The 14,224-nt window shown below is 59.4% G+C and overlaps 1 protein-coding gene across 13 annotated transcripts in view; it reads left to right on the top strand.

Annotated features, from left to right (window-relative positions):
- The window catches only part of UNC13A (unc-13 homolog A), a 37,341-nt gene that overhangs the window by 3,023 nt on the left and 20,094 nt on the right, over window positions 1–14,224 (top strand). For 10 of the 13 annotated variants that reach the window (XM_064396755.1, XM_064396750.1, XM_064396749.1 and 7 more), the window contains exons 2-17: window positions 1,842–1,871; window positions 2,188–2,287; window positions 2,502–2,619; window positions 2,801–2,924; window positions 3,091–3,164; window positions 3,244–3,298; window positions 3,991–4,026; window positions 4,561–4,771; window positions 5,215–5,340; window positions 6,709–7,347; window positions 8,964–9,057; window positions 10,029–10,075; window positions 11,152–11,230; window positions 12,778–12,849; window positions 13,130–13,349; window positions 13,880–14,107. In XM_064396755.1, the coding sequence (XP_064252825.1) occupies window positions 1,842–1,871; window positions 2,188–2,287; window positions 2,502–2,619; window positions 2,801–2,924; window positions 3,091–3,164; window positions 3,244–3,298; window positions 3,991–4,026; window positions 4,561–4,771; window positions 5,215–5,340; window positions 6,709–7,347; window positions 8,964–9,057; window positions 10,029–10,075; window positions 11,152–11,230; window positions 12,778–12,849; window positions 13,130–13,349; window positions 13,880–14,107 (2,253 nt within the window). The remainder of the gene's footprint in view (window positions 1–1,841; window positions 1,872–2,187; window positions 2,288–2,501; window positions 2,620–2,800; window positions 2,925–3,090; window positions 3,165–3,243; window positions 3,299–3,990; window positions 4,027–4,560; window positions 4,772–5,214; window positions 5,341–6,708; window positions 7,348–8,963; window positions 9,058–10,028; window positions 10,076–11,151; window positions 11,231–12,777; window positions 12,850–13,129; window positions 13,350–13,879; window positions 14,108–14,224) is intronic. The other 3 variants (XM_064396757.1, XM_064396761.1, XM_064396760.1) reach the window with 1 other exon arrangement.

The following is a 14,224-nucleotide window of genomic DNA, read 5'->3' as shown; positions in this document are numbered from 1 at the left end:
GCTTGCTGATGTCACATGAATGTCACACTGTCCTCAGCTCCTTGCCTGGGGACTCAGGTTGAATTTAGCCCCAGAGTGGCACCCCAGGACTTGCCACTCCTGTGCCAGCTTTGGGGACCCTTTGATGGGTGGGAAGGCAGCACATCCTGCAGATGGTGACAGCAGGATTTCTCCCTGGCAGGAGATGACAGCCAGGAAAGCCACGTGTTCCCTGGGTAATTGTTTGTTCCTGTCAGCTCGGGTATTTTTGGAGCTTTTCCTTCCTCTGCTCTCCCGTTCCTTTTTGGAAGCAGCAGCTGGTGAAGAGTAGTGGGTGCTCCTGGGCCCGGGGGAAGGGGGATCCCTGTCAGCTACAGGCAGGTTCTGGCTCCAAATACTCTATTGGAATAGAATAATATCAATTTATAATATGTATAATGTAATGTATAAATACATTCTATTTAATTTACATAATCATTACACACAGTGGTGCCAGCTATCCCCAGACAGCCTCCAGGCTCCCAGCTTGGTGTCACTCGAGGATCTTTGGGATCCCAGAGCTTTGTGCCACCCCCCCAAGTGTGAATTCCCCACCTCTGGAGCCCTGTGATTCCCTGGGAACATGGCTGCCAGTGACGTCGCTGGTGACCTTCCTTCTGGCAAAAAGCCACCCAGCGTGTCACCCTTTCGGTGGCACGGGGCAGGCAGCCGACTTAGAGGCTCCCCAGTTGTTCTCCGAGGTGATGCTTTCCCTTGCCTCAGTTTCCCCGAGGTTTCTGGTGCCACGTGCCTCCTCCCAGCCCTGCCAGGCACGTGGCGCTGGCGGCAGCCCCGCGTCCCCTCCGGCGCTGGTGGCGGGTGATAAGCGGCTGGCGAGTGGCACGTCTCCGAAATCAAATTACCTTTGATGTCGCCAGGGCTATTTTCATCCCTGCTCGGTCACGTTGGTCCTGCACCCGCTGGCACCCGCGTCACTTAAGCGTTCTCCGGGTGCTGTGTCATTCCCTCCCCGCCCGGTCCCCTCCCGACAGCCCCGAGGACACCTCTGGGCCCCGCCGCCCCCCGGCACTGGCAGCGCCGGTACCCGGCTCCCTTTGCCCCCCACTGCAGCCAAAAGCTGGGGACCGACCCCCACCCAACGGGGTAGAGCTGGGGGGTGTCAGCCAGAATCGGGGGGGTTTTCCCATGGGGCTGAGCAGGATCGGAGGGCTCCCTGCACCTCCCAATGGCAGGATGGGGACCAGCCCCACAGTGCCCCCATGGGGCAGACAGGGCTGGGATGCAGTGGGGGTGTTTTGGGGCTGTATAGGATTTTGGGGAGCAACCCACCCCTGGGGCTGTTTTGGATCAGGGAGGGTTACAGGCTACCGACCCACACGGTTTCCTGTGGGAAATGTGGGTCAGTGGTTGGGGAGAGCCTTAACCCTGGTCCTGCTGAGCTGGTGCCACCCAGATGGGACTCGAGTAGGGAGCAGCGTCCCCCAGACCACAGGTTTTCCTCTGGAAATGGATGGTAACATCATCTGTTTCTCCAAATAGATCCCAAATCAAAAGTGTGGGGTGAGGGGGAGGTAACACCCCCTCAGCAGAGGCAGGCTGGTCATTTGGGGTTGCAAGCTGTCCCAGAGGAGCGGGTTTTTTGGGGGAGCATTTTCTCCCCTCTGATACCCACCTCCAACTCATATCTGATCCCGCACCCTCACTTGGCGTGGGGGATCCCAGCACTTTTCCCACCTGGCAGCTGGGGAGGCTTGGGGGTCAACCAGGACTGAGGTCCTTCTGCCCCCCTGACACCCTGGTGGGGATCCCCAGCCTTTCCCCAGGGTCTCAGCCTGATTTTTTCCCTCCCTTTGTCCCCACAGTTAAAAAGGCCAAGTATGATGGGCCCCAAGGTAAGTGAGACCTCACCTGAGGGGAGAGGGTGGGGGGATCTTGGGCTGGTTGGGTGTGGCAGGATCAGAGGAGGGGCTGGGGAAGGGGGGTGAGGGGACCCTTAGCTCTGGAGGCATCATTTGGCAAGCTGGGGACATGCACACAAATGGGGGTGCCCTGGACAGAGCAGGGGGCTCACATCCTACCAGCCCTGGCAGATGTAGGATCCCCCCTGGGACTGGGGTGCTGAGGGAAGTGTGTGTGGGGGTGGCAGGGGACAGTGTCGAGGAGTGGAGACACACTGGGGGTCACTTCACCCTCTGCTTGTTCCCACAGAGAAGTTTAACACCTACGTGACCCTGAAGGTGCAAAATGTCAAGAGCACGACCATTGCAGTGCGGGGCAACTTGCCCTCCTGGGAGCAGGACTTCATGTTGTGAGTGTCCAGGGGTCCCCTGAGCTCCCCATCCCTGCTGCTCCCCCCTGCCCCTGTAAATAACACAGGGAGTCCCCCACTGCCCTGACCCCACATCTGAGGGGCTCACCTGAGCCTGAGGGGACAGGTAGAAGCTGGGATGGTCCCAGGAGGACGCTGAGACCTGAGGGGGGTTAACTTCGTGGGAGTAACCTGATACCTTTCCTGTCCCCAGTGAGATCAATCGGCTGGACTTGGGCCTGACTGTGGAGGTGTGGAACAAGGGGCTCATCTGGGACACCATGGTGGGCACGGTGTGGATCCCCCTCCGGACCATCAGGCAGTCCAATGAGGTAGGGAGGCAGGCACAGGCATCTCCCTGCTGTCCCCCAAGGGACATGTGCCACCCCCAGCTGTCCTTTGGGCCAGGCAGAGCCTTCCCCATCCTGCCTGGGGCCACACCCTGTGTACTGGGGTTGTGGGGAAACGAAAGGGGGGTCTGGGAGCTCTCCTCACCCCATTTCTACCTGACAGGAGGGCCCTGGGGAATGGCTCACACTCGACTCCCAGGTCATCATGACCGACAACGAGATTTCGGGCACCAAGGATCCGACTTTCCACCGCATCCTCCTCGACACGCGCTTCGAGCTGCCGCTGGGTGGGTGCCCCGTGCCCCGGGCTCAGCCGGTGTCCTTCCTTGCCCTCAGCTCCAGGGATGCTCATGAGCTTTGGAGCTGAGCCTGAGGGTCTGGTCCTGTGGCCCCAAAAGCTTGAGGGCTGTTTTGGGGAGGTCTGTGCACCAGCTGGGGTCTTTGCCCTCACAGATATCCCTGAAGAGGAGGCCAGGTACTGGGCCAAGAAACTGGAGCAGCTTAACGCGATGCGGGACCAGGATGATGTGAGTGCTGCCAGGCCTGGGGTGAGGGGGCAGGGGCAGTGCTGCCAGCAGAAGCTCTCACCAGTCCCTTTCTCCTCAGTATGCCTTCCAGGAGGAGCAGGAAAAGCCTCTGCCTGTGCATGGCTCCCAGTGCTGTAAGTGCTGCCCTGTCCCTGCCCCACTGTGGGACCCCCACACCCTCCTTTCCCACACCGAGGAATTTTAAGGGGTGGGCTCCACATCTGCTTTGAGACATTGGACCCCAACCCAAGTGGGATTCAACTGCACCCCATACCTGGTCCCCATCCCCATTCCTGTTGTCCTTCCTGTGTTTGCCAGTGTTTCTCTGCTGTTTCCCAGCTTCACAGTGGCTGAGCCTTCCTGTGGGTGGAGGGGAGCAATAGGAGCAGTGGGGCTGATGAGGACAGTTCCTCTGGGGCAAGGGGCAGCAGGCTGGTGTTGGGGGCTGCTGGATGGGGGCCCTGCAGAGGTATTTGGGGTGGCAGCTCAGTTTGTTCCAATGCATGCCTCAGTTCCCTCTTCTGTAACCACTGCAGGGGCATGCCCCTGTACCCACCCTCAGGCCCTGTCCCCTGTCAGTGCCACCATGCCTGGCCATAGCACTGTCCCCAACCTGGGTTAGTGACACCATGCCCACACCAGCACTGTCTCCAGTCCAGCTTGGTGTCAGCATGTTCAGGCCCAGGCAGTGGCCCAGTGCCAGTGTGCCCCATCCTGGCTGCTGTCCCCAGGGCAGTGTCCCCTACCCAGTGTTCCCTCTGGGGAGATGCTGGTTCCTCCCAACCAGCTGCCTCCATATTTATTGTCTTTGCCCCTTTCTTTGTAGGCAACTGGAATTATTTTGGCTGGGGAGAACAGCAGAGTAAGTATCCTGCCCACTCCTCTCTTCCCAGCCTGGGGGTCCCCAGCACATCCGTCTTTGCCTGGCCCAGGGCTCAGAGGACCTGGAGCTTGGGTCTAGCCTGTGGCCTTGTGCCATGACTCTGTACTGGGTGAGGACAGTGTCACCAAGTGCCCTGTCCTGGGCAGGGCTGTCCCCATGGGCTGGTGGGGATATGGCACCACGGGGCTCTGTGCCCTTGGGGTGTCCCAGTGGCAATGAGCAGCTCGGGCTTTGCCTCTGTGGTGGAACATTGGTGGGGCAGAGGGAGGGTCCCGGGTCCCTGCCCCCATCATCTTCCTCCTTCTGTATGTCCCAAATTCCCCCTCCATCCTCCCCTCATCCCCCAAACCGTTCCTGTGCTGATAACATGTCAGCTCGCCCCTCATCCTGCCCTGGGCCCACCTCCCAGCACGGTCCCACAGCGGTGGGGACACAGTGGTGGCACTAAAGGCTCTGTGCAGGTTGGGGCAGATTTGAGCCATCCCCTGCCCCGCTCACTGTGGCCTCTTGCAGACGATGACCCCGACAGTACCGTGGATGACCGGGACAGTGACTACCGCAGTGAGACCAGCAACAGCATCCCCCCACCCTACTACACCACGTCCCAGCCCAACGCCTCTGTGCACCAGTACCCCATGAGGCACCAGCAGCAGAGCTCCCGCGACTCCTACACGGACTCCATGCAGAGCTACGAGATGGACTACTCGGACCAGGCTCCCATCAGGTAGAGTGGCCACAGCCAACTCACCCTGGGCCCGGCTCTCTCAACCTCCCCTGCAGGTGACAGAGGCCAGCAGGTCCCCAGGGTGACGCCAGGGATGGCGCTCCCAGTGCGGTGGGTGACAGAGGGAAGGATGAGGTGAGGAAGAGCAGGGTGGTGCTGGCCCCATCCAAGCCTTTCCTTCTCACTGGGAAGTTTTCAAACTCTTTTGGGTCACTGCCCTCCTCTGTCCTCACTGGGTTTGGGGCCCCCCACCCCTGGCTGTCCCTGCTGGGAGCTGGGCAGTGGAGCGTGGGGTGGCTGGGGACACAGACGTGGCAGAGCCCAGCCCTGAGTGCCAGCCCCATCCAGGTGGACAGAGCCTCCCTGCCAGCGTCCCCACGGCAGCAGGGGGTGGCGGGTGGCGGCGGGACCTCTCTGACCATGTTCCTCTCCTCCCCTGGCAGACGCTATGGTAGCGTAGACTCTGCCGCAAACGGACGCAGCGACGCTGAGTCCGGTTCTGAGTCGAGCAGGCGGACCAGCCGCCAGCCTTCCCTTGAGAGCAGGCGGTCCCTAGACCTATCGGATAGGTGGGTCACTACCTGTGCCGTGTGCCGTGTGCCGTCGCAGAGTGCTGTGGTCGGTCCTTGCAGCCATGGTGAGGCCAACACCAGTCCTGGCAAGGGCGGCCTTGTGCCACCCTCCCCGCCCCAAATCAGCCTGGTACAGGGACAGCTTTGGGATGCTCCAGGTGTCCCCCCAGCCCCTCTTGCTGCTGCACCCAGTTCATGAGGTGACATCCTGGCATCCTGGTCCCGCTTGCTGCCACTGAGACTGTCTGGCAGCACTGCTGCCTGTTCCTTGTTGTGTCAGCGGGTGTGAGACTGGGCCCTTGGGGACTCAAATGCCACCCCCTGTTCCTGGTCACCTGCCAGGGTGTGCCTGTCTGGGCAAAAGCTTCATGCAGTGATTTGAGGTCCTACGATGTGCCAAGAGCACCTCTCCCAGCTCTGGCCAGGATCAGGATGGGGAGGTGTGGGGTTTCCAGGTGTGAGCTGTATCTCCTGCATCCCTGTACCCCAAGTGCTCCTTCCCAAGGTACCTGGATGATGCCAGTACCCCTCCCAGCTGGGACCAGCCTGAGCCATCCCCCAGCACTCTCTTCCCTGCGGTGTCCCCTGGCTTCCCACAGCCTGGCTCAGCCACTCTGGGCTCTGCCCAGCCCAGCCCCTCACCTTTGTCCCCTCACACACCCCCTGAGCCCTGGCTGCCAGTGCTGGAGACGTGGTGTCGGCCTCTTCCTCGGCATGTCCCTGTCCTGTCTGCATGTCTGCTTCTGTCAGCCTGTCCCCACAGAGCCGTGGGGCTGTCCTGTCCCTGGCAGCCTCCTGGGGCACAGGGCCCCTGTGGGCCTCCCAGTGCAGGCAGCTGTGAGAGGAGAGGGCTAGAAGGGCTGGGGGGCAGATGGGGTGTGGGAAGGAGTCTGGCCTGGCAGCAAGAGCAGAAAGGAGCTCCCCAGGTGGGGATGGTGTCAAGAGGAGTGAGGGGGTTGAGGGGGTGTCTTGGGGTGAGGGTGCCTGGGAGAGCTGCACAGAGCACGGGTGACAGATCTGTGTGTCAGGGGCAGGATGGGGTGTCTGGCAGCAGCAGGAGGCAGGATCTGGCTGGGGGTGCTGCTGCCCCCACCCCTGGCTGGGGTGAACCTAGGAGACAGACACTGTCAGCCCCATCCCCACTGTCAGCCCAGGCACAGGCAGGGAGCTCAGAGTGCCCCTGCCCGGGGGCTGGTTCCAGCCGATGGAGTTTCCTGGTTCTGTGCCTTCGGCTCCCAGGATGAGGAGCCCAGTGCTCCCGATGGGAGCTGCACATCCTCCCGCCCCCGGTGCAGGGCCCCGGGGCTCTGCCTGGGGTGACACGGACCCACGGGAGCCCTGTGCTTGTGTCCCCTCGCCCCTCAGCCCCACAGGGAGCAGCCGCTACGCCTCGTCGGCCGAGCTGAGCCAGGGCAGCTCCCAGCTGAGCGAGGACTTCGAGAACGAGAGCCTGAGGGACTCGGAGCTGGACGAGAGGGACGGGGACTCCTACCACTCCTGCCACAGCTCCGTCAGCTACCGCAAGGACTCGCCGCGCTGGGAGGAGGAGGATGATGATGATCTCTACCTGGAGGAGGAGGAGGAAGAGTTCATTGAGGACTACAGCGAGACTGAGGAAGGCTACCCCAAGGAAGAGGAGTTGGAAGAGGAGGAGGAGGAGGAACTGCGGGAGCAGGACACCTATGAACCCCCTGAGCATGAAACATACCCACCACCACAGAAACCCCTGCCACAGCAGCAGCAGCAGCAACAGGTCCCACAGCAGCAGCAGCAACAGCAGCAGCAACAGCAGCAGCAACAACCCCAGCTGGTCCCACAGCAGAAACCTCAGCAGCAGGAAAGGAAGGAGGAGAGGAAAGAGGAGAGGAAAGAGGAAAGGAAGGAGGAGAAGGACACCTCTGCTCCCCAGGAAGCCCCTGAGGCCCTCCAGGCCCAGCGGGCAGAGGAGGAAGCTCCCCTGCAAGAGGCAGCCCTGGAGACTGAGCCCGCAAAACCGGCTGAGAGGTAGGAGGGGAAGCTGACCTGTGGTGTCCCTGGGATGGCACTGTGCCTGAAGGCACTGAGGATGCTCTGGAGGTGGCTCAGGGATAGTGCTGTGCTTGGCGCAGGACCAGGGACCTTCTGCTGTGTCTGGAGCTTTTCCAGGTGCCTGAGCCATTGAGGTTGGGGAAGCCCACCTTGTGCCACCCAGGCAAGAGCCAGCACCCTGGGCACACTGCCTGGGCCCAGCCACCACCCCCAAGCATGGCTCACGGTGTTCAAGAACCTGCTGGGGCTACAGGGCTGCAGGTTTATAAACTGAGACAAACATGGGGCTGGAGGAATGGGATCTCAGGGCTGTGATTCCTCTCCTCTGGTGCAGGCTCTTAGCACCCTGGGTGGAGCTTGGTCAGAGGAAGAGATTTCCTTTGCAGAAGTCAGTCCTCTCCCTAGGCCTGGTAGAAGCTCATCCATGGCCTCCTGTGGTGTACAAGCAAATTAATTGGTGGTCAGGTTCCTGGTGCAGCATGTGAATAATTCATGTCTTGGAGACCGATTATTCAAATATCATTATTGATCATTTCCATTTTCAGAGAGTGTCACTCCTCTGTGCAGAGGTGAACTGCTGTGATGGGCTTTTTCAGCCTTTTATTTAGTTTAAATTACACACCAGGAATGGAGAATCTCAAATTTAAACCAATGCATAATGAAGTTTTAAAAAAACCTGGACGTTTAGGCCCAAAACCTAGCAGGCACCCGAGGGCCTCAGGTCATGTCTGCCTGCAGTATCCACTGGGCAGGGGACTTAGGGGTCCTGTGCTAGGATTTGGAGACTGTGGGTTAGTGCTGGGGACCATGCATTGTGCTGAGAACCCCAGACTGTGTTGGGATCCCAGATTAGTGCTGAGGGCCTCAAATTAGTACTGATGACCCCAAATTAGCTTTTGGGACCCCAGAGTAGCACTGGAGACTGTGGATTACTGCTGGGAACCACAGGTTAATGCTGAGGACCCAGGTGAGCACAGACAGAGCCCCCAGGTCTGAGCAGGTTCATCCCTATGGCCTCTTCCCAGAGCAGTTCTGGGTTCCTCTCTCCAGTGTCACATCACACCAGGCTCTCCAGGGGACTGGTATGTTTGGAAGATTTCTTTGCTTTTCCTCCATGTCTTGATTTTGTAGGAGAGGAGAGAGATCCCCACAACACCCAGCATGTCCAGGCAGACACTTTCCCCTGGGCTGGAACCACTGGGGTGTTGGGTGCTCCTTACCCAGGAAGCTGTGGTGGGAAGTGGCCAGAGGACATTGTGCTGGGGAGATGGGGACAAAGGATGCTTAATTCACATCTTGTGTCACCAACTGTCCCCTCTGTGTCACGTGGGTGCCCAGGGCAGGGTCTCCTGAGGTTGGGGAAGCTTCTGGCTTCTCCCCAGTGCTCTGCCTTGATTGTGGCTGCCCTTTGCAGTGGGACCTGCTGCCTTTTCAGTCCTTCCTGGTACCAAGAGGCAGTTTTGCCATGGCCACACTTCTCAAGGCACACCAGGATCCCCAAATTGCAGCCTCAGACCTGCTGGGGGTGTGGGGGCTGCTCCCCACTCCATGGTGCTGTGCTGGCAGGTGACAGGGGATGTGTGTGCTTGCAGGGAGCCAGCAGAAGAGGAGGTGCAGGACCCCAAAGCACGAGCCAAAGCCAACTGGCTGAGAGCCTTCAACAAGGTCTGCATGCAGCTGCAGGAGGTGAGCACCCCCTGACCACTGCCACGGCTCTGGGCTGGGGGCACAGCCCCTTTCCACACCTGGGCAGCTTCCAGGGACATCCACGGACTTGGTGGTGCCACCAGTGGTGCCCACAACCCCATTCCCACCAAGTGGGATGCCCCAGAGGGGCTGGGAGTGCTGAGGATCCCCCGTGTGTGCTGCATGCATGTGCTGGTGCGAGACCCCCCGCCCTCTCCCCTCTGTTGAGTTGACAATATTTTGTTTTGTTTTTAGACTCCATCCTCCATCTTTTCTTTTTGTTTTGGCTCTGGATTCGCTCCCCGGGGTCTCGATCCCCCTCCCCACCGCTTCTCTTTTCAGTTGTCCACCACCATGGCCCTTGCACCCGCGTCTCCCCTTCCTGCAGGGAAGGGGTGTAGCCTGCCTGCAGGTAAGCATGTCCCCCTGGAACCTCCCAGCCCTGTGTGTGCCTTCCCTGTGTGTGTGTGTATGCTCAGGGATTGCCTATGAAGGAAGGGTGATGGTCTCTCTCTGCCCTTCTTCTCCAAAATTATCCCCTGTCTGCAGGGGTAGGTGGCACTGCTGGATGATCCCTGCACACACACCCTCTTCCATGTGCTCTGGCTTTTCCCTGCTCTTCTTTCCAACTGCTGTGGGTCCCTGAGGACCTGCTGAGCTTTTGTGGTGCTTCTTCACTCCCCCAAGCCCTGAATTTTCACACAGTGTAGCCATGCCCCCTGCTTTGCCAGCCTCATCCCCTTTGCTGAAGCCCACCCACTTGCTCACCCAGGTCAGCCTCCTGAAGAGAATTATTCCCAGTGCTGGCTCTTTGCTGGGAAGAGCCCCCTTGGTTTTGGAGCACACTTTTCTCTGCCCACCCTGCTCATCCTTCCATGCTCCCCCAGTGCTGTGAGCATTCACTGCCCTGGGGGGGCTGTCCCCACGCTGGTGGCTCTTGCTGGGCCCTGACACTGTCCCTTGTTTTCCAGGCCCGCGGGGAAGGTGATGGAGAAAAATCCCTGTGGTTCAAAGGCGGGTGAGTACAAGGGGAAGCTGGAGACAGTCTGCCCCCTGGGATCTCAGCCCCCCTCCTCATTAGGATGTGATTAATGAGCTCAGCATTAATGGGCTTGTGTGGAGAAGGGTTGCCAAGCTGTGGGCATTCAGGGAGGCCAGTCTTTTGGAGCTGAATTTTGGGGCTGGTCAGTGCTTTTGGAAGAGCCAGCAGACATGACATTGCTCTGTGACCCCAAGAGCTGCTGCTGAGGGGGAGAGCGAGGAGGTGAGTTGAGATGGGGATGAGGAGGGGTGGCAACTCCTGCTTCCCTCCTGGAGTGGTGTCATGGGGAATCCTGAACCTCTCACCTCGATGGCCTGGAGGTGTCAGTCCTGTCTTGCCCTTGCAGACAGCCCTGCCATGGACCTGGGCAGAACCTGGTAGGTGTCCTGAGAACCCTCAGATCACTCCAGGGATTTCTTTCCAGCAGGGCTGTGAAGTTCCATTCCTGCCTTGGGTTCCCTTGCAGCAAAACTTGAGGCTCACCTGCTCAGTGCTCCTCTTTAGGGTGCCAGAGGGAACCCCAGCTCTCCAGCCTCACACTGCAAAGCCAAAACTGACTAAGCCAAATAGACAGTTTTTCTCCTGGGTTTCACTGTTAAGCTTCACATGGGGAAAAATCACAGTTTTTTCCAAAGTCCTTTTTCCCTTAGTTTTTAGTCCAGTGATCCCTACCCTGGCTGGAGTGGTGGTGGGGATGGGGATCCCATGGGTGGGTCCCTGGCCACACGGAGGTTGCTTTGCAATCATATTCACCAAGTCCTAGATATTGAGCAGAAATCCTTTCCTGTGAGGGTGGTGAAGCCCTGGCACAAGTTGTTCAGAGCAGCTGTGGCTGCCCCATCCCTGGAAGTATCCAAGGTCAGGTTGGCAATCTGATCTAGTGGAAGGTGTCCCTGCCCTTAGCAGGGCGTGGAACAAGATGGGCTTCAAGGTCCCTTCCAACCCAAACCATTCTGTGGTTCTCTGAAGTGCTGAGTGACTATGGGGCAACAACAGGGGCCCCCTTCCTGCCTCAGTTTCCCCTTGCCCGCTGACTCTCCTCTCTCTTGCAGGCCTGGTGGTGGGCTGATCATTATAGACAGCATGCCGGACATTCGCAAGCGAAAACCCATCCCCCTAGTTAGCGATTTGGTGAGGTTCCTCCCCAGGCACCCCCCACAGCTGCCAGCTTTGCTCCTGCTGCCCCACCGGACTGCGCCGCCCGTGCCCCGCTCCCCAGCTGCCTCTAACATGGCTTGTGTTCTCTGTTTTCTTTCCTGTGGCCTGGCTGGGCCTTCCCTGCGGCAGGGGGGCGGCTGTAAGGTTTCTGCGCTGCATTAACAGCATGCCCGACATTAAGCCTGGACGCAAATCTCTCCCTCTAGTCAGCGATCTGGTGAGCGCGGTGCGAGGGGTTAAAGAGACAGCGCCCTCGGGGCTGCCAGCCAGCCCTCAGTGCCCCCAGCCCTGCCAAAGGGGGGCGGGGGTGTCCCACACTGCCTGGGGGCTCCTGGCCCTCCTTGCAGTGGGGAGCTGGGCTCTCCCTACCCGAGGGTGCTTCTCTTTAACGGAGCTCTGGTCCCTACCCCAAGCATCAGCCTAAGGTTTCCCAGGGCTGTATCTGGTTTCCCATTTTCTTTTTACTGGTGCTGTGTCCCTGGTCCCTTCCTGTCCCAGCTGCCATGCCAAGCTGTTCCTGCAGCTTGGAACACACTGGTGCTGGACAGACAGACCCCGTACCAGGGGAGGGCTGGCAATGGCTTTTCCAAGTTGCCCAGACCCTGTGCTCCTGTCCCCACTGTCCCAGTGTGTGGGGCTGGAGACCCCCGATGTACAGACCCCCCATGATGGGGTCCCCTCCAGTCCCTGGGCTCGATTGCACAGGGTCACTCTGCTGGTCCCCTCCTGCTTCTGATGACAAGAGACAGCAATTTTGGAAACAAGACACCCTTGTCCCCCAGAATTAGGTGCCCTTCCCGTCCTTCCCCCTCTCTTTACACCTTGTCATCTCCACTGTGTGCCCTCCCTGGGGTGCCACCTTCCTGTTCCCAATCTGCCTCCCCACATCCCCCTGTCCCATTGCTGTCCCCAACTTGGTGCCCCCACCCCAGCCCTCTTGGGCAGCTGCTGATGCTTCTGCACTGTGCTGTGTTGGTGTTTTGGGGGTGGGGGGGTGATGGGGTGGGCAATGTGTGGGGTTTGGGGGTCTGCTGCCTTTCCCTGCTGGGATTTGCAGGCTGCACCCAGTGCTGTGGCTTGGGGACACAGTGCCCCCCACCACAGACTGCTCAGTGCTGGATGAGGGGGTGTTTCCCCAGTTCCCACTGGTTCTGGCAGGGAAGGGGCTCTCCTGGGAAGTGTTTGCACTAATGGCTTTTTATTCCCTCCTCGCTGGCCCTGGCTGCCCACAGGCCATGGTAAGTGTCCCCCACCCTATCTCCCCAGGGGTCTCAGATATGTGAGAGGCTCTGCCCCACTGGAGCTGAACTGGGAATGTCGTAGGCTGCTGCACTGGTTCCAGTCCCACTGCACAGCAGTGCTGACAGCAGTGGGGGCTGGGCTGTCCCCACTGCCCTCATGCAGCCAGGATCCTTCCCTGTCTGGGACTGGGGTCTGTCCTGGGTGTTTCACAGCCACTGGGGTGTAGGAGGGAGCTCTCATGGTCTGCTGGGTCTGGGAACTTGCTTTTTTTCCCACAGTCCCTGGTCCAGTCCAGGAAAGCAGGAATCACATCTGCGCTGGCCTCGAGCACCTTGAACAATGAGGAGCTGGTAGGTGCTGGGGTGGGCTGGGTTGGGGATGGGTGGGAGGGGGAAACAGCCTGGGGGGCCAGGCCAGCAGTGAGGTGCAGAGTCTGTGCCCCACCTGCATCTGGGATGCTCATGGCAGCACCTGGGGGTAGAATCATGGGATCATTAGGGTTGGAAAGGGCCTATGAGATCATCAAGTCCAGCTGTCAACCCAGCACCACCACCATTAAATCAACGTCCCCAAGTGCATCCTCTGCCCTGCTTCAGCGTTTCTCCCCCTCTCTCCCCTGTCCCTGCACAGAAAAACCATGTTTACAAGAAGACCCTGCAAGCCTTAGTGTACCCCATCTCCTGCACAACGCCCCACAACTTCGAGGTGTGGACGGCCACCACCCCCACGTACTGCTACGAGTGTGAGGGGCTGCTGTGGGGCATTGCCCGCCAGGGCATGCGCTGTGCCGAGTGCGGCGTCAAGTGCCACGAGAAGTGCCAGGACCTGCTCAACGCTGACTGCCTGCAGAGTAAGGACCTGGGGCCCACGGCCTTGTCCCTTCTCACCTTGCAGAGGGAGGAGGGAGCAGCCCCAGAGAGCTCCACTCCTGACCTGGGCATGGCAGAAGTGGTGTGCAGAGCAGACTCATCCTGGGCAGGGGATAGATCTCTGCAGGTTTGGATGAATTCATGCATGGAATCATAGTATTGTGGAATTGTTAAGGCTGGAAAAGACCTTTAAGATTAACAGGTCCAACCATCAACTCAGCACCCTTGTGGTCACCACTAAACAGTAAACTCAAGTGCCACAGCCACATGTTTTTTGCACACTTCCAGGGGTGACTCCGCCACTGCCTGGACAGACTGTCCCAGGGCTGGGCAACACTTCTGGGGAAGAAGTTTCCTCTGATAGCCAACATAAACCTTCCCTGGTGCAACTTGAGGCCATTTCCTCCTGTCTCTGTCCCCAAGATCCACCATGCCAACCTGCAGGACTCATGTCTCTCTCAGGGTACCACCAGCCCCCCAGCCCATCTCACCCATGCCTGTCCTCTCCCAGGAGCAGCAGAGAAGAGCTCCAAGCATGGAGCAGAGGACCGGACCCAGAACATCATCATGGTGCTCAAGGACCGCATGAAGATCCGGGAGCGCAACAAACCGGAGATATTTGAGCTGATCCAGGAGGTGTTTGGGGTCAACAAGACCACACACACGCAGCAGATGAAGGCGGTCAAGCAGAGTGTCCTGGATGGCACCTCCAAATGGTCAGCCAAGATCAGCATCACTGGTAGGCAGCTTGTCACCTTCAGCCTTGGGGACCATGGGAATGTCCCCATTGTCCAACCCGTCATTCTGCCAGGCAGCTTCAGCCCCTGGGGGGACACAGGCACCTGTTTTGGGGATC

Source organism: Passer domesticus, chromosome 21, assembly GCF_036417665.1.
Source record: "Passer domesticus isolate bPasDom1 chromosome 21, bPasDom1.hap1, whole genome shotgun sequence".
Taxonomy (NCBI): domain Eukaryota; kingdom Metazoa; phylum Chordata; class Aves; order Passeriformes; family Passeridae; genus Passer; species Passer domesticus.
This window is presented reverse-complemented; position numbering and strand designations above follow the sequence as displayed.